The 19,497-nt window shown below is 45.3% G+C and overlaps 1 protein-coding gene across 3 annotated transcripts in view; it reads right to left on the reverse strand.

Moving 5' to 3' along the window:
- Window positions 1–2,083: 2,083 nt before the first annotated feature.
- The window catches only part of LOC139371283 (FERM domain-containing protein 4B-like), a 67,538-nt gene continuing 50,124 nt past the window's right edge, over window positions 2,084–19,497 (reverse strand). For 2 of the 3 annotated variants that reach the window (XM_071111569.1, XM_071111568.1), the window contains 14 exons: window positions 18,807–18,872; window positions 18,246–18,303; window positions 17,658–17,744; window positions 13,101–13,177; window positions 12,345–12,483; window positions 9,551–9,692; window positions 9,284–9,420; window positions 9,085–9,201; window positions 8,581–8,809; window positions 8,294–8,350; window positions 8,021–8,168; window positions 5,271–6,016; window positions 4,902–5,034; window positions 2,084–3,269 (listed from right to left, as the gene is read on the reverse strand). In XM_071111569.1, coding sequence (XP_070967670.1) covers window positions 3,146–3,269; window positions 4,902–5,034; window positions 5,271–6,016; window positions 8,021–8,168; window positions 8,294–8,350; window positions 8,581–8,809; window positions 9,085–9,201; window positions 9,284–9,420; window positions 9,551–9,692; window positions 12,345–12,483; window positions 13,101–13,177; window positions 17,658–17,744; window positions 18,246–18,303; window positions 18,807–18,872 — 2,260 coding nt within the window. In that variant the 3' untranslated portion in view covers window positions 2,084–3,145. Of the gene's footprint in view, window positions 3,270–4,901; window positions 5,035–5,270; window positions 6,017–7,248; window positions 7,387–8,020; window positions 8,169–8,293; window positions 8,351–8,580; window positions 8,810–9,084; window positions 9,202–9,283; window positions 9,421–9,550; window positions 9,693–12,344; window positions 12,484–13,100; window positions 13,178–17,657; window positions 17,745–18,245; window positions 18,304–18,806; window positions 18,873–19,497 lie in introns of all 3 variants that reach the window. The other variant, XM_071111567.1, reaches the window with a different exon arrangement.

The following is a 19,497-nucleotide window of genomic DNA, read 5'->3' on the forward strand; positions in this document are numbered from 1 at the left end:
GTGGCAAGTCCCCTTCTGACTGTGCCGGGTGGAGATTATAACAGTGCGTGGCCATTAAGGCCAGATTGTTCTCCAAGATGTTCAAACATTCATAGATGACGAGCAGGGTCAAATAATAATCACAGTGGTTGTAGGAGTAAATGTCTCTTGGCTTTTCATAGCCGGGCATTCAGAGGTTGAAATTGCAGGTGTGGTAGAGAGGTAGCACGTCCGGTGAACAGGTCAGGGTTCCATAGCCGAAGACAGAAGAGTGAAGCAGCAGCATGATCAGGTGAACTGGGGACAGCAATGGCATGGTCCTAGGGTTCAGGTCGTCCGAGAGGGGAGCGAGAGAGAATTAGAGGGGGCATACATAAATTCACACAGGACACCAGATAATACAAGCGAATAACACCAGATATAACAGACTGACACTAGCCCCCCAGCACATAGACTATTGCAGCATAGACACTGGAGGCTGAGACGGGGGGGGGCATATCAGATCCTGGACTTCCTGACGGGCTGCCCCCAGGTGGTAAGGGTAGGTAACAACACATCCGCCACACTGATCCTCAAACAGGGGCCCCTCAGGGGTGCGTGCTCAGCCCCCTCCTGTACTCCCTGTTCACTCATGACTGCACGGCCAGGCATGGCTCCAACACCATAGTTACATTTGCCGAAGACACAACAATGGTAGGCCTGATCACCGACAACAACGAGACAGCCTATAGGGAGGAGGTCAGAGACCTGGCCGTGTGGTGCCAGGACAACAATCTCTCCCTCAACGTGATCAAGACAAAGCAGATGATTGTGGACTACAGGAAAAAGAGGACAGAGCACGCCCCCATTCTCATCAACGGGGCTGCAGTGGAGCAGGTTGAGAGCTTCAAGTTCCTTGGTGTCCACATCACCAACAAACTAACATGGTCCAAGCACACCAAGACAGTCGTGAAGAGGGAACGACAAAACCTATTCCCCCTCAGGAGATTGAAAAGATTTGGCATGGGTCCTCAGATCCTCAAAACGTTCTACAGCTGCACCATCGAGAGCATCCTGACCGGTTGCATCACTGCCTGGTATGGCAACTGCTTGGCCTCCGACCGCAAGGCACTAGAGGGCAGTGCGAACGGCCCAGTATATGCCTGGGGCCAAACTTCCTGCCATCCAGTACCTCTATACCAGGCGGTGTCAGAGGAAGGCCCTAAAAATTGTCAAAGACTCCAGCCACCCTAGTCATAGACTGTTCTCTCTGCTACCACATGGCAAGTGGTACCAGAGCGCCGTCTAAGTCCAAGAGGCTTCTAAACAGCTTTTACCCCAAGCCACAAGACTCCTGAACATCTAGTCAAATGGCTACCCAGACTATTTGCTTTGAACCCCCTCCCCTCTCCACACCACTGCCACTCTGTTGTTATCTATGTATAGTCACTTTAATTAACACTACCTACATGTACATACTACATCAACTAACCGGCACATCGACTCTGTACTGGCAACCCACTGTATATATTGTTCTTTTTTACTGCTGCTCTTTAATTACTTGTTAATTCTTATCCGTATGTTTTGAAACTGCAGTGTTGTTTAGGGGCTCGTAAGTAAGCATTTCACCTGTTGTATTCGGCGCATAGGCCACGAAGATCTCCTCCACCGCACAAGCTCGAGGGGTTAACATCTTCTGTGTCAGGCATATTTCATCCCTCTAACTTGTCCCTAGCAAGTGCAGGGAGATAGATATGTTACTGTGGTGATGGTTAGAAACAGAAGTAGTAATTACATAGTCTGGTGGGAAAGAGGTTGAAAATGTTTGTCACAGTCACATTGAAAAACATCCCAATCCAAAGCCATTCATCTGACACTTTACTGAAACTGATTTATTTAGGGAGGGATTATAGCAACGTAAAAGAGTCATTATCGTCCTGAGCTCTTTAAGTTCATTATCTTAAGTTTAAAAAAGCATTGAACTTTCTTTACGGCTCTAGATTTAAATCCTATGTTTTACTGAATCAGTTACAGGAGATTTGTTTTTCACTTCTTCTCAGATCCTCAACAGACAGTCATCACAACCATTTTATAGACTAAAACATGAATAAACTGAGGACATAGCTCAAAATATTTGTTTTAATTCAAACGCATTTCAAATTATACAAACGACTAAGAACCAGCTTGACAAATGTGATGGTTTACTATTCATAACATGCTTCTTAAAATATATAAAAAATGCTCCAAAAACAGTTCTGTACAATCTATTTACATTATCAACATGTACATACAAATTCCTTATTGAGAGGAATCGAAAGCACCAGTCCATGGATTCCAGCATGGGATGCAATAAGCATTTAAAACTGACATTTTGTCTCACTGCACTGAGCAATAAAATGAAGCCATGTAATAGAGTGGACATATTACATAACTGGCATTGATAGTGTTAACATGGTCTTTGAAAGTATAAAAGCTGACATGGTTGAGTCTAGACTTTAATGGTTAGACTGAAGCATTTGGCAGTAAAGATGATCAAATTACTGAGAACAAGAGAGAGGTCCAAATACTGTGTTAAATGGCTGGTGCAAAAAGACTGACAACCTAAGAATAGCACAAAGTGCTGTACAGTATCTACAAACACTATCATAGAACGGGCTCTAGAAATTAGTAGTGACTGGAGAACGTTTCAGCAGGTCGCCATTGCTAGTCATCTTCACACTCAAAATCCAATTTCAATCCTTCATTTCAACATTTAAAAGTGTCAATATTGGAGAGATCTGTCATTGTAATGGCGAGTATAAAGCTTGCCCAATTATCGAAGTCATGTTCATTATCCTCCATCCTCATGCCAGCCTCTCAGACTAACCCAACCAGCCACAGCACCAAGTGCAACTCAGTGCATAGACAACCCCCCCCCCCAGCAATCCAGAACATTCAGATCAGGTGACCGTGTTGTAATTCTGCTTTTAGAGAGCGTACGCAGGTGGACCTACTTTGTTTGACAATTCCTTGTATGGGAACTCAAATCAGCTGTACTTAGACTTAAGGTCCTCCCCTGTGTGAATTCCACAGTGGTTGATATTTGATTCTTTGGATCCTTTTTCCATCCAGAAAAACAGGTAAGTGCTGTCCAAGGCACATGTTAGTGTCACAAAGTGGAAGTTGAGAGAGTTGATGGCCCTGACTGCTACACTATAGTTCCAGGTTTGGAGGAGCCCTCATGCCAGTAAAGTCTCTGGTCATCTGGATCCAAGCTGCAGTTCGTTTGGCTGTTGATGTAGGTTTCTGTTTGGTTCACATCTACATTGGGTCTGCAACACATACAGGATGTATACAGGTTAGGCTAGCAACAAAAAACTGATAAGTTGAAAAGTTATTTGAGTAATTTAACCCTGGGTTGTTACTTCATTGGAACACAGCACTGGAGAAATTAAATGGAGTTATATCCCAGTTTCAAAATGGCAGGTGTTAGTTAGTGTGTTCCACCAGGATTAAACTATTGACACACCTTAAAACAAAGCAGATGGACAGATGAACAACAAGCATCAAACACACGCAGCATTCAAATATCCAAAATGCAGGGTCACTTGCCTTCTTCCACAGATACCACCACTTCCAAAGCTGCTGCCCCACCACCCCCACCACCACCAGTGTACACCACCATAGAGTAAAGAGTACTAGGACAACCAAAGCAGTCTTGTGTTGTTGTTTTTTTACTGCCACACACAAAATGAGTCACCACCAACACCATATAATCTGTGGCGGTAGTTTGTTTCTTCTCCCACCCTTTCTTTAGCACGGGTGTTGATTTTCGGTGGTCAGAACTCAGTACCATGACAGGCACCAGAATCAAACCTCTCTAATGACCCTGTAGCCACTGCTGGCCCCGGCACCAGTCTATCACAGCTCCTCCACCCATACCCTGCCGTGGGACATCTGTGCACGAGAGGGTCAAAGGTCAGTGATAGTGATAATGGGGTGGGAGAGGAGACAGCGGGGGTAACTGACAGTTTAAGTGGTGTATGTCTATGCACACCCCTTAAGAGAAATGTGACCGCTGGATGACAATTTGGTATGGCAGCTGAAAGAGATGGCAGAAATGAACAACAATCATAAAAGCCATGCAGTTCCCTTATCATAGAGAGGGAGAGAGAGACAGCCCAAACAAACAGCTTTGATACTAATTGAAAAAGAGAAGCCCAAAGCACAGACCAGGACATTGTTTAAGCTCACTTTTAAAAAAAACAAGCAAGCAATGAAGTCACGCTGAGGACAGACTGGTAGCTGGTTACTTACTACTATCGTGGGCTACACTTAGCAAAGGAGACTTTACAAAGCCTCTGGCTTCTGTAGCTGTGGGGCTGCTGCAGGGGACTGGAGCCCTGGCCCTGGGCCCAGCCGGAGCCCACAGCCAGGGGAGGAGGAAGGAAAGGAGGAGAGGTGGTGGAGGATAAAGAGCTAGCAGGGACAAAGGCACAGCACCTCTGGCCATCAGGGATGTACCAAGAGCCCTTAGAGTGCTGGTAGGAGGAGCAAGAGGAGCCATATCTATGAAGAGAGCAGCCCAGTGGACAGTTAAAGCAGGAGAAGAAGAAGAACTATTCCTAAGGCCAGTAAGATGAAAAGCTAACCACTGGCTGCACAGACAGACGCTATAATCCATTTCTAGCAGCCATGCTAATTGGCCTGCAAGTGAGTGAGCTCCAACTATCAAACTGTTTCCAACACTTCTGGGACATATCATGGCCAGCAAGGGAATGTCAGACACACAGGTCACAATGGTGTGTGGCCGATAAAACCAAAGAGAAGCTTCATTTTTTCAGCGAGCATCCATTCTCCACAATGACACAGTAGTGGTGTTTAGCTCCATTGTTAATTAAGTAGGATCAGGGACAGCCAATCAGATACGGAGCTGAATTGGGACTAAGAATGACTTCTCTCACCTGTTGTGGGCGTGCTGGCTGTAGTGAGCGGTGCCGTAAGGCTGCTGCACCGGTAGGGGCATGTGGAACTCTGACATACCCCCTCCTAGGTGACCGCGCCAGCCTCCTGCTGTGGAGGACTGCTGTGACGAGACTGGAACAGAAACCACAACAAAGAAAAGTTACAATAGGATCATTTATCTCTGAGATATAGAACGCATATGAGTGACTGAATGTTAGCATTCATTGACATGCTTGAATGCAGAGAAGGCTGATGCGTGTCGTTTTGCATTGCCCATTTAAGTGAAACCAAATAATTGCCTTTGACTAACAGACTGGAATATCATTCTGTTTGCATGTGAGATGAGGGAGTTTGCAGGCTGTCTGTACCTGAGGAGTAGGATGTGTTCCTGCTGTAGGGAGCTGGCATGGTCTGGTAACCCAGGCTCTGCTGGGAACCCCTCTGGTTGTAGTCGTAAGTCTGTGGTTGCTTGTGGCTTGCATTGCGCTGGTACCAGCCTTTCAGGTGCTCTGCCACCAGCGCCTTCTGGATGTTCTTGGTCAAATGTTCCGTCCTGGGCAGAGCTTGACGGTTCCTGGGCGGCCTCAGGGTGGCGTAGGGGTTCTGAGCCATACTGTCCATCTCGTCATCACCATAGCGACTGCTGTACACATCATGTCCGTGGTTGGCCGGCTCGGCGTGGTATGAAGGGTTAACGTTGTAGTGACCCTCTAACTCGTTGTTGTACATGTAGACTCCATTAGAGTAGGGCTCTGGCTCTGTGTAGCTGGGGTAGCCCGTCACATAGTAGGCCGTGGTGGTGGGTCGTGGTGCCCGGGGGGGCTGGTATGTGTTGTAGCAGGCATCAGCCTGTGCCAAGTTGGGCATGCTGCCCGTGTTGGCGTAGATGTTGCCCTTCCTGCCACGCCAGCGGTCCCTGGGGCGGTGGGTATGGTTCCCAGGCACTGTATACTCTGCGCTGGATTGGCTGGTGTAGGATGAGCCATCGTCCAGGACCTCTGTGCTGTTGCTGCGGCGGAACGGGACGAACGCTGGCGCCGGGGGTGTGGTCTCTTGAGACTGGGACTCCAGACTGCCACTCCGCTGGCGGAAATGCTGGGGGTCGTCATCTGACCTGGAAACGAACAACATCATGATGAACAACATGATCCTCCTTCTTATATACAGAGTTAGATTGATCACTACCTGACATAGGGTTAGAAATCCCATACAGAAGTTATACAGAGGACAAAGGTCTAGACAGGACGCTAGTCTAATTGGGGCTCCTGGTCGGTGTTGAGGAGCATCAGAGGCATCTTTGTATGTGAGGGGTGTACGGAGGTCATGGAGGCCAGGGCCTGTATTCACAAAACATCTCAGAGTAGAAAATTGGTGCTGAGAACAAACATTTTACTCCTACTCTTAAGGGTAAAAATAAAAGCTATACACGAAGCCTCTTTAGTAATAAGAGTCCCACCTAGTCGACATATTTAGGACACCTCATGAGCTGTCCTAACCAGTTAAGAGTTACCAGCAGGTGTCTTGACAATAGAAAAACGCAGCAAGTCAGTGGTTCCTGTTTTGATATTTCTACATGATCAACCCATAAATAATCTAAACCTACATGCAACAGTACCTCTTCCACTTTTGATAATGATTTCTTATGAGGCCTATTTCACATGATACACCTAAATAAACAATGTTTTTCTTTCACTTATTGAATTACCTACATTATGTCATTTCAAGTTATCCCTTTGGAGCGCAACATCAGGTTGTTAAAACAGTCTGAATTGGGCATGCCTTAATGTTTGGCAGTTGAATTCGTCTTGATCCTAGGGTTATGTTAACTTGATTGTGTTCGATGAAAGTTAGATCTTTTAAACGCTGTATGCGACATTATCGGCAAGTGACTTCATGCCTACTGTTCCAAAAAGATTTAGAGTTGTTAGACAGGAGTGACAAGTGTATTGATAAAACAGTTTTATTGTAAACATTCAGCTGTTAACAACAATCGGAATAAAAAAAAAAAGCCTTATGCATGTACTGTCACATTCACCGTGGTTGTCTGAATAGTGCTATATAGTTCACAGAGTACTATGTCTCATCGCGATTGGCTATTCCCCATCACTTGCAACATGTCAATGAGCGTCATCACTATCTTTACTTTGCGGTACCTCGAACTGTCGTGATTAACAGTTGAATAATTTTTACAAGTTGATTTTACTCCTGGCTCAGAGTTTGTCTGAGCAGTCTTTTAACATTGTCCTAAAATCTGCTCTGAGCTGGGAGATTCTTTATCTTAAAACAGGTTTGAATAGGATTCCTAGGACCTTTCTGAGATGCTTTGTGGATACGGGCCTGACCTACCTGAACTGGATGCTGCTGTAGGCATTACGGGTGAGGAGGGGGGTGGGAGGCATGCTGTGTGCAGAGGCAGGCTTGTGGCTCGATAAGGCATCTTGGTGATTGTAGTGGAAAGGTTCCTGGACTTTGCCATAATTTAATCTGAAACACAGATAAGAACCATGCTTTTCACAGACTTGTAGCTTCTACCTTGATTACACGGCCTCTCCCTCTCCTCGCCACTCAAAACATAATATTAAAGCTCTATCCTCGTGTGCAGGGATTTCAGTCATAATTTTCACCTGGATGACTGTCATTTCATAGGTCATTGATCTTTCTCTTCATGGAACGGTAAACAAATAACATTACCAAACAGTAGCAGTAGAACTCCTGCTCTCCTCTCTCCCAGCAGCATATCATCCAAGTCATTTGGTAAATGTTCACACAGTGAGTGAATACGTTCAAATTCAGAGTTTCCAGAGCAGCTTTCCGGTCCCAGACTATTTTCCCCTCCTTGGGATTGTGGTTTCTTCCTTAGCAGGCAGAGACATGCTTACTGCTGTCTATTTCTTTTTTTACATGGAGCGTGTTGGGGCTGATAAGAGAAGGTTGTGGGGGCAGCAGGAGAAGAGGCTGGTAGGAATGCAGGCAGCTCTCCCTGGTTCTCCTCTACAGGTCTATACTCGCTGCTGATCCCTGGGCCCCAAGAATAACAGTCTGAAACAGACTGGGTAACAAAACAACCCAGAGCCAGGAGAGCTGTAGCCAGTGGCCAGGCCCATGCAAGAGCTCTTACCTGTTGTTGGGGTTGAGGTCCTGGGACTGCTCGTGGGCTGAGGCCAGTCGGTCAGACTGGTAGTGGAGGCTCAGGGTTTCTGAGTGGTGGGGCCGGGGAGAGTACTGCACAGAATGGGACTGTTGCCTTTGGCCTCCCAGATCCTCGTCTAAAACACACAGGTGAACAGAAGGAACTGTCATTGTCACAGCCTGCTAAAAGCTATGGGGATGCTACAGATGTGAACAGAGAATTTAGCTAATGTATGTATGATATAACCTCCGCAGCACTCACCATCGTCCAGAGTAAGACTGTCGGACAGTGAGCTGAGTTCTGCAAGGTTCACATCATCTGAGAAAAGGGGAGAAACGGAGGTTAACACATGCTTGTGTTGGGCTTTTCATTAGAGGCCACATCTGATAAAAACCCATGTCCTGAAGTCTTCTTTCTTTCAGACTAGTACAGACAAGGTGTTTCTGACAGGAATTGTGATTCCTCAGTATGCTACAGTCAATCTAAACTGTGTTATCACTGTGACTGTATGCAATGTCTGGCTGTTGGTATGGCGTGGTGTAGGCTACCTGCTATGATTATTGATGCTCTCTGGGTGGGCTTTTTGCCCATCTTGATCCTGTATTTGTTGATCTCCTCCTCAATCTCCTGCAGCTTCCTCATGGCATCCAGGCAGTTCCTCCTCCTCTTCTTCTTCACCGTCTTACAGAGCTCAGCCTCGTTGGCTAGTTTCTTGGCCGCTTCCACGATCTTCTGCTGCAGGGCAAACATGCTCTCCAGGTTTCTGAGATGGGGATCCTGCAGGACAAGAAGACACAGTAGAAACAGATGAGATTAGTAACTTGCACACAGGCACGCAAATCAGTGCAAAGGGGATTTTCATAGAATAAAATAAGCATATTCATCACTATAAATTCCTTATCCTGGTCGTATATAGAGAATGTCCTCCACACACACACACACACGATTAAAATGTTGCATTACAATGTCAGTCAAGTCTAAGAGTTATTAGCCAAAAGAACACATCATATTTATGACAGCCAGTGCTCTCATCCTGTGACTCCTATACTAACCGCATCATAGGGGAAGAGATCGTCCAGTTTGAAGGCTGTCCCCATGCGCCGACGCACCGCGGGGGGCTTTTCACCCGAGTCCAGAGGGTACTCTTTGGGCAGCCTGCCTGTCAGATCCTGGAAAAACAAAAAGAGAGCAATCAGCAGTGATATAATCTAATTGAAATTATTTAATTCAAGTACTGATGAAGATGCTTACAGCTTCTCGCAGGCAGATCTTCTTGAGCTCCTCTAGTTTCTGAGTCAGAGAGTCCTGCAAGTCCTTCTCTTTATTCTTCAGGTCAGCAATCTTCTCCTTCTTTATTAACTCCTCGCTCACATCAGAGTCTCCTGACCCTGCATCAGGCAGACATTCTATTAAAACCATTATGATCACTTCAATCTCATCTAATCAGCATTTGTCTTTATGAAGTCAATAGGACCGATATGTCCGTCAAGCATTGTCCATTGTTAGCTCATTGTCTACCTGCTGAGATGAGGGATCTGTTGCTGGCCATGATGAGCTGGTCTTTACTCTCCATGCTGGACAGCTTACTGATCCTGGGCACTCCAATCTCCGTCAGGTCCATGGCGATGTCACCCAAACTTCTGGCCGTGGTAACTTTGGACTGGAGAGAGAGGGGGAGGGGAAGAAGGAAAAAGAGGGAGACGGTAACAGTCACACACCAGTATTTATTCTTAAATGACTGCGCAGCGAGATAAGAGCCCCATTTTATGCTTTAGCCCAGGCTGGGAACAGAGCCCCCTCTCTCTCTCAGCACGATTCCTGGATGAGCACCATCTGCTTCTGAAAGGCTGAAACCCACCTAACTGCAGCCACACACTCATTCACCCCTCGGAGCAACTATCATAACTTACACTCAGCTTGGGTAACGACAGTAATGCAAAATAACCCACCAAAATATGCACCATCTAAACAAACACGTAAAAAAATGTCCTTCTGTGTTGATTCATCAAATAGAGCAGCAAGGAAAGTCGACATGAAATCAAGAATCCCCACAGCTATGCTTAGGCTATTCTAAGAACACTATAATATACATCAATTAAAATGGGGCAGATACATTAGGCCTGTCCCAGACAAAAAAAATCTTGGACGATCAAGAGTCGTCTGTTCTTTCGACCAATCGATTGGCTATTCAGTAGGCTATTCTTTTGACCAATCGATTGTGCTGGGCCTGGCTCAGACTAAAAAAAAAAATGTAAACAACGAGTGACTGACTAGCACCTGTTGTCTCTCTCTCCTCCCTGCTGCAGTCCCCACCACATAACTTCAACAGTGTTTATATTGTTGTCTCTCTCTCCTCCCTGCTGCAGTCACCACCACAGAACATCAGTGTTTATTGTGTTGTCTCCCTCTCCTCCCTGCTGCAGTCACCACCACAGAACTTCAACAGTGTTTATAGTGTTGTCTCCCTCTCCTCCCTGCTGCAGTCACCACCACAGAACATCAGTGTTTATAGTGTTGTCTCCCTCTCCTCCCTGCTGCAGTCACCACCACAGAACTTCAACAGTGTTTATAGTGTTGTCTCCCTCTCCTCCCTGCTGCAGTCACCACCACAAAACATCCGTGTTTATAGTGTTGTCTCTCTCTCCTCCCTGCTGCAGTCACCACCACAGAACTTCAACCGTGTTTATAGTGTTGTCTCTCTCTCCTCCCTGCTGCAGTCACCACCACAGAACTTCAACAGTGTTTATAGTATTGTCTCTCTCTCCTCCCTGCTGCAGTCACCACCACAGAACTTCAACAGTGTTTATAGTGTTGTCTCCCTCTCCTCCCTGCTGCAGTCACCACCACAGAACATCAACAGTGTTTATAGTGTTGTCTCCCTCTCCTCCCTGCTGCAGTCACCACCACAGAACATCAACAGTGTGTATTGCACTGTCCATGCTGCTGAAGTTACAACATAATTACAGATATTTCTGACTGAAAAGTTCTATTCTCAAAATGCCTCATTTGTTTAGGAAACAATTCCCTATTGCCTCAACACTTGCTCTCCTTACATGACACATGTATGCATCACATGCACGTGACCAATAGGGTCTGACTTATAGCATATCATAATATGTAGGCCGTCATTGTAGTAGGCCGTCATTGTAAATAAGAATTTGTTCTGAACTGACAAGCCTAGTTAAATAAAGGTTAAATACTAAACAATCACATCAATAAATTGGTTATAACAAACTCCTAACACAAAATGGATGCAGAGGAAGTAACAAATAAACTCGATACCAGGGAATGTTCACCTGTTACTTATTAGGAAAGGAAAATTCAGACGTGTGGAATAAATTTGACTTGTTTTTGGGACAATTTGGAAGAGTGTAAACAACAATAAATAAGTTATAAATAATACCAGAGGCTGGTCTAACAAACAAATATTGTAAAGCATTTAATACAGCATAGTAAAGATTTAAAAAAGCAGAATTTGTGAAATTGTTTATCTGACATGTGGTTGCATGAGGCTTGGTGCACACAGAATCAGTAGGCTATTAAACGAACATCCAGCAGAAGAAGGATCAGTCTTATTTCTGGAGATATATATGGATGATTTATAAAGCCAGGCACATTTAACAGTTAGGCTGTTGATTATAGACCTAATTAAGTTGGGGTTTCCTTTCTCCTCACTTTTCATAGACAATTAAGTCAAGGGCTGTTTTCTCGTCTCCTAACCGCCGCTGCCTCCATCGCATTGTTCTCAACACCAATATGCTGGTTGGCTTTGCAATTATGCACACAGCAACATCGTCTAGGAAGCGCACTGATATTTTTCAAAACCACGGACAGCGACCACTATCCAACATGGGAGAAAGCGCATTTGTTATAAAATACAATTATTTTTTTGTGTTGCACCATTATTCTTACATAATATAACCATAAACAATTTTAGTAGCATGTCGTACACTGATGGACTGTGCCATCCCAACAATGGATCAGTCCACTCAGACAGGTGTCTTGTACACCATGCTTTAACAAAAACATTTTTTGCTACTGCTCGACTAAAGAAATCTTGGTCGACCAACAGCCGATCGACCAAACAATCGACCAGTTGACTAAATTGAGTCAACCATAAGAAACATGTTAGCAAACAGAGGAGTAAAGGTTAAGACAAGGACAGGAGCACTCAGATGTGGAGTGGAGTGAGAAGGAGTGTGGTGGGGGTGACAAGGCCCTGATAAGGCTAGGAACAGCACAGAGGCACAGATGCAGGTAAGGGGATGAGGGTAGGAGAAGAGCAGTAGTGCTGTGCTGCTGACACACTCACTTTGCTCTGCTTCCTGTCCAAATAGAACTGATGCTGACTGATGGCCATCACCCAGATGGTCTTAATCAGAGAGTGGCTGGCATACCACGTGTGAATGACCAATCCAGTCTGCCCGAAAGTATGCCTGGAAACTATCCTTCTGCGGATAAAAAGAGAGACAGACACAATTTGAATCCCTCATGTTACTGCTAGGTAGGAGTAATTTCATCTCTTTAATCCAAACTGACAACACAACAACTGAAAACCTGGATATCTAACTATAGATACACTTTTAATAACATGATGGGTACTGATATCAGAATCATACACAATCAGAGATTAGAAAACAATTCCTTGCATAAACTAATCTCATGACTGGTTCTGTAATACAATACATTGATGGGGGAGAGATGCAGTGTTGGAACAGAGATTTTTAATTCCAACCAAGGTGGCTAGCAGCACCATATTAAACATGTGATACAGCACTGAGGCTGGAAGTGCTGTAATGTCCTGAGAACACTGACTGCAGCAGTCCTTTACAGCAAGAAGGAAGGCCTTCATTCGACACTAGCAAGATATTGTATTGGAGTCCGCTCATTGACACTAGGCTCTGAAATTACGCCTGTTATGATTCAGAAAGGCTAGGATCAGAATAGAAGACAACAGATTCCTGGGTTGAGTTCAGTAGGCACCAAACATTTTGAGGTGCTAAAAAAACTGACCCTACAGAACACAACCCAGGATCACTATATGCATCCAGTGTCTGTTCCATCTCACCTGTCAGGGTCGTTCACCTCTACAGCAAATTTCTTCTCACGGAAATACAAATTCTCCAGCTGCTTCCACTGAAACAACTGCAGAGAGAGAAAACAGGACACACCACTTAGTAAATAGTCCACTGGACCATGCCCTGTTTGAGTGAGTGGCAGACCTAGAAAGATGTGCTTTGATACATCCATATTTATTCCAAGCGGCTTGAGGCATCCAATGTGTGGACCATCTAAACTCAAACACAATGCCACTAGCATGGAAAGACACTCGTTTAGTCCCAGATACACCAGCCTTTCTCAATGTTAACAATAACAGTATCAGCTGTGCACAGAGGACAGCCACTCAGTCAGGTGGAATTTACTTACTACTCATTAATGAAGCCAGTGTAGAGAGCAAGACTTGCCTAGCAAGAAGCCTCTCATTTCATTCTGTCCTGGAGGGAGAGCACTGAAAACAGGAGGAGGAGTGGGGTGAAACATCTGCATACAGCAGAACCGGGCTTTCTTTAGAGAGAATTGGAGCTCTTTTCGCTGAGAGCGATGGACTCTCCCCTGGTCTGGCTGTGTGAGAATCCACCACTGGCACCAGGGTCTGGGGTGTAGATTTATGGCAGAGGGATTTAATAAACATTCTCTACCAGGTACTGGCAAGCCAGGCAGATAGCCATAGCTCTAAATAATAAAACACATGACCCTTGACTACAGTCCTCAGCGAAAAATCTAAACGATATCACAAGCAACCCAGCCCATGATACTGTGTACTGCTCTTTTTTTTACCCCTCATCCCATATGGACTGAGAACTGATTTTAGTACATTGAAGTCTTGGTAAAAATGTTAATAACACAATAGGGAATCGTATTCTTCTAAACAGGTTCTACATGTTTCCAGTATAGTATATACTGCAGTCACTGCTTTACAACTGTGGATTGTACAGCACATTAACATACAATTACTTACAGGTAACCCAAAAACAGAATGACAACAGCAACTCAACTGAATATATCCTGAACTACCTAGTCTGGTAAAAAGTCTGGTAAAAGGGGGCTTACCAGGGCAGGTTTTAGTGCTTTTTAAATCCCGGGTGAATTATCAGGGTGGTATTGAATCCCCTGGTCAAGTTTCCAACAGGGCTAGAGCGTCCTTGAACAATACATTCATCTGTTCTCAGGCAGCCAGATAGGTGTTGCAAGAGTGTCAGCTGAGCAGGCTCCGCCTCTCTCCGCCTCTCTCCTCCCATCCCCTCTGACATCACAGACACCTCACTCTGACCTCGCCCACCTTGCACTGCTCTGCTCTCTCTCCTTTCCTCATGAATTCTCTCTGTGTAACTCACTCCTTCTCTCCCTCTATCACAATCTTCCTCCTCAGTCAAACCAGATGAACAAGTTGTGCACAGAGAGGTATTCAACCTCCTCTCGTCTTCAGGGAAAAGACCATTATGACCCCCTTTCTTTCAGTGTGTTTCCCTTCATCCACAGATCTTAGATTAGCCCTCCACAGTCATAACCCTTTGTGATGTGTTATCTGGGTTCTAAATACCATGCCAACCCCTGTTGTTCAGTGTGCTATCAATTCCAGCCTCCCACCGCTCCCCAAGACAAATATTTCAGGAATCTACTACTTTGGTCTAATCATTAATAGCGGGCCCCTCTTCACCTCCATGTGAATACAGGACAGCTCTCGGTCAGCTCTCAGAACTGGGCCCAAGCTGACAAGGAAGAATCTCTCACTACACCTATAAAGTCCATTATTAAAACCAAAGGAAAATGTAAAACTACATTTCTGCAACTCACAAAGCAAATGCTGTAGCCAATAACAGTGTATTAGGTGTCAATATTTCATAAGATGTTACTTCATGCTTTAAGTAAAGTGATCCAGACCATTTCTCCATTGCTGCTCCAGCCAATACTGTAGGCCTAGCCTAATCAATTAGATCCCCAGTCTAACTGTGGATTGGGAGCATGGTAATTAGTGAACAATGGGAACCAGCAGGCTCCACACTTCCCACAGACTCACCCCATTGTGTGGGACACCCCTCTCTAATTCACAAACCCCCTGGATACTTACTACAGCACATTCAGAAAATAAACAGATAACACTCATTTACATAACTAGATCATTAGACAGTTTCAAACACCACACACACACACACATAACCATTTTAATGAGTGCTCATGTATGGCCGAAGGTAGTAAGTGCCAAAATATATCAAGGATGTGTGACACACCTTTAACTCTGATCACAAGAACCCACTTACCATTTGGACAGAGGAAACAGTCCAAGCCAGTGCTGCCAAACTGCATTGCAGAGAAACCACCACCAAAACTAAACATGAGGTGAATGGTAGAGAGACAGTCCAGTCATCTGGAGAACAGAACAGTAGTTCCCCATCTCAATCTCGTTTATTTCAGATGTTAGCGGTTTCACTTCTCATTAGAGCCCATGCCAAAATACCTGTGGTTTGAGATATTCCCAGGACATTCTGATGCAGACCCAACCCTGAACCCACAACAACCTCCCCAGACTCCCCCAGGCCCTGTGACGTGATGGAGGAATCCTCTGAGGAAGATAAATAAAGTGTGTCAAAGGTCGGGACTTACACGCAGGAAGAGAACCACCACACCCTTCTCATACAGTCACATGGCACGCTGGTTCACTGAACATTTCCAGCAGAGGCATGACGAGAGAGAATGCTACAGTCCACTACAAACACACACATTACTTAAGGCTATGGTTTTAACCTATTATATACGGAGGTGAAAGAAGTGTGAAGACGGCTTTTAGGGAATGGGGCTGCATTGGTCCACTGACACAGCTAGCCTTGGATTTTAGCACCCTTATAAATATTTGAGCAGCCTTTTATTGTTCCAAGATAAAAAAATTAAGGGTCTAATCATATTTGATTATTACCATTACAGAAATGATTTTACCCTTACTGAGCTGTGCTTACATTGGTTTTATTGGTTGACCATATAACTGGACCTGCAAGTGATTATAATACAAGTAAGTGTTAAATGACTTGCTGATAAGAGGAAGAGAGAGATGGACTGAAACAGACAGAGACATGGAGAGAAAAAGAGAGATAGAGTGATAAAGCCCTTTGAATTGAAATTGAGAGAGAGAGAGCGAGAGACAGAAACAAACAGACAGAGACACACACAGAGAGCCAGAGCGAGAGAGAGAGAGCGCTCTCTATATCACAGCCATTTGCTCCTCAGACCATCTTAGAAATAACTTTTAATTTAAAGTACGGCCTTTGTATAAAATGTGGTGCTCTAGCATACATTTTATTCTCCTGTTGGTTACTATTGAGATTTTGGAAAAAGCCCCAGTTCTCTTTTACCCAACAGACAGGGATAAGAAGTTGTGGTTCATCCCATCTATTAAGTTGTGATAAAGCTGACAAGAGGTTAAGCTACAGTAGCTTCTTTCAGCGCATGTCACTGAAGTCTGGGAAAACGTCAAGAATCCCAAGATTCCTCACAGGACGATTGGAGTGCTGCAGTGGGATTCCTTTTCTGCAGCCCCCCCCCTTCAAGACCCCTTCAGCCTCCCACACTTCAAGACCTCCTCAACCCCCCCACCCTTCAAGACCCACTCAACCCCCCTTCCAAGCCCCTCACACCCTTCCAAGCTTCTCACAGCCCCCCTGACAAGGTGATTGTGTTTTATTGCTTGATCAATTGTTTGCTCTCCGAGAGAAACACACACACACACAATAACAGGCAGCTTTGCATAATGAGCACAGCATGCTTGGAGAAGGGCAGAGGGGGGCTGCGATGAATACAAAGGTCGCCAGCCTTGATAGGAAGCACTATCAATATTCTACCAGATGACAGGCCCCTCTAGAACAGCAACAAGAGTTGTGCACTTTAAAAAAAAGCATATTACAAAAGTCCACCATTTCACCAGGGGTCTGCTACGGAGGAGTTTTGGCATGAGTGCTCCCTCCCTCCATGTGTGGTTGGTTGGCCTGGGTAGAGCATAGCTCTCTCTCAGAGCTGAGCCCCTCACAGAGACCGCCCAGGCTGGCTTGGTGCCGGCTCATCCAGCCCCAGAGCCCTGCCTGCTCCCCATCCTGCACCATAATTACACCTTCCACTGGAAGGGCTGCTGAGAAAGGAGCAGGGATACGCTGGGTTTAATATATGGGACACGCCCAGTAATGCCTTGGCATTCACTGGAACAGCATTCCCAGCTGTGTCAACAGGGATCCAACATGTGAACAGGTAAGAGACATAGTAATGAAGCGTGCGGAGGAAAACACAAGAATAAATTGTAACTTTTTTACATTTAAGGCCAAAACTGTAACTTTAGGTTTCATATTAGGAATCACAGTCGTGATTATTTCAATCACACCCTAAATGAGGAATGCCACAATCTTATCACCATAATCCAGATACTATCACACCCACATTGATAACAACTTTCCCTCCCTTTACCCTGGCCAAGAACACAAGCTTTTTGTTGCCATTATTTACAGTTTGGTGGATTATTAACCAGAGTGGAGCTGGTTGTTCAGTTAGACCATTATGAGAAACAAGTCACAGAAGGCCAACCTACCTTCCGAGGTTTCAACTTGTCCTGTAAATCGTACTGTCCAATGCCTTTATAGCTGACTCCCAGCCACCACGGCAGGCCCTGCTTGTCCTGTTGGGAAGGCAAGGCAAGGCACACCAGTCATTAGGAGCAGCTTAAGTGGTACATTTTTAAAAGAAAAACGGGCCATTACTGTGACAATTACCCCATTAGGCTAGCAGCACTAGCAACACAAGGAGAGATCAAATGCATTGAAGCAGCCCTAAAAAGCTACAGACCGAGTCATTTTAACAGCACCGTTTGATGTGCTCAGACACCCTGCTTTAATGAGTGAGGTTGGAGAGCGGGGCTGGTGGGGCTGAGGCTCTGGGAGTGAGAGAGTTTCTGAGAGAAGGATCACTCAATCATTATTTAACTAAGCACGGAGCCTGAGAAAACAGCCAGCTAAGGTCCCTGTCCAGCCTCCAGAGGGAAAACGGCTGTATTTCTATCTGAACACACAACTTTTTTATATTTAAAAAAGGCTAGCTAGATGGGAAAGCAAACATGAAAACAAATGTACAAATGTTTGATGCTTCCTACTGTAAGATACAGGGTTGATTTCTCTCTTACCTTTACTGGATAATAATGAACTCCATATGTAGGGAGGGACTCCACTAAGGCCAAATACCTTCAAAACGGAGAGGGACGCGTTAGCAGTAATTCAGGCAGTTACACTTCATCAACGTCTGTGAGTGGCTGCTCTACAGAAGTTTGAATGGGCTTTAAGCCCCAGTCAGTCATTCACCAGACACAGTCATTTACAGTGGCGGAGCCATCGATTTCTTTACAGGGCCTTGGAGAATAAATTGATCAAGTCAAGGGCACAAATCATACAGCCGTGTGTGAATGACCTCGCTAGGCTAAGCCCTCCCAGGGAAAACAGAGTGGACCTCTGTCACACACTGCTGGCTGCCCAAAGCATAGTAAAAGTTTGCTGTCCCCTAATTAATGACACATTCTGGCAGTGTGACAGCAACCCCTTTTAAACAAAAACACAGGAGTAGACGCTACAGAGGACTGCAGAGTGTGTTGGACTGATGAACGTGCTAAACTAGAGGTCCACAGCAGCTCATTTCCTCCATGCACTTGACCCAGATTAACATAAAAATGCCCATTTATTACACGACTTACCGCACAATTGCTTGCCCTCTGCTGAGGCCCTTCAGGTTCTCATAGTGCTTGATCACTCGGTCTTCACTGTAAGAAAAAAATAAAAGCCGAAATTAATAAGCCATTACTGATTGTAACATATCCCAAAACAGAGACAAGTGGTGAGACAGTCCTTTCCTGACACGCATCATTCCTGTTCATGGAGAGAATTCTGTCTGGCCTACTGGCCTGACCATGGTTCTCATCTCCTCTCAACTCACACACACAGCCCTGTAATTCCAATCTGCCCATTAATCCATACAGCTGCTGTTCATCAGTGGGCTGGGCTGCAGCCTCAAATGAATGCTGAGGCAAAAGAACAAGATGCAGCAGCATACACTCAGACAGACACAGGAGCTGTTAACAAGCGGCTGGCCTGGCCGTCTCGTTCTCTCACCCTCCTGTCTAGCCCAGCTCCCATGAAGACATGATGAAGTCGGCACCACCCTGGCTGTTCATGATGCAGCCAGACGTAATTAACACAGAGCACTAATTAATACAGCCCATCTGAGATAAACAGCCTGGCAGGACTCTGGGTGTACCTCCACCTCGCTGCCCACACCAGCTCATCTGCATGGGAAAATAATTGCTTTGTGCATCCAGGTGTTAGCTACAATTAAAAAGCCATTTGATGAGGATAGGGACGGGGTGAGGGGAGGATTGGTATTGACAG

Source organism: Oncorhynchus clarkii, chromosome 17 (genome assembly GCF_045791955.1).
Source record: "Oncorhynchus clarkii lewisi isolate Uvic-CL-2024 chromosome 17, UVic_Ocla_1.0, whole genome shotgun sequence".
Classification (NCBI taxonomy): Eukaryota; Metazoa; Chordata; class Actinopteri; order Salmoniformes; family Salmonidae; genus Oncorhynchus; species Oncorhynchus clarkii.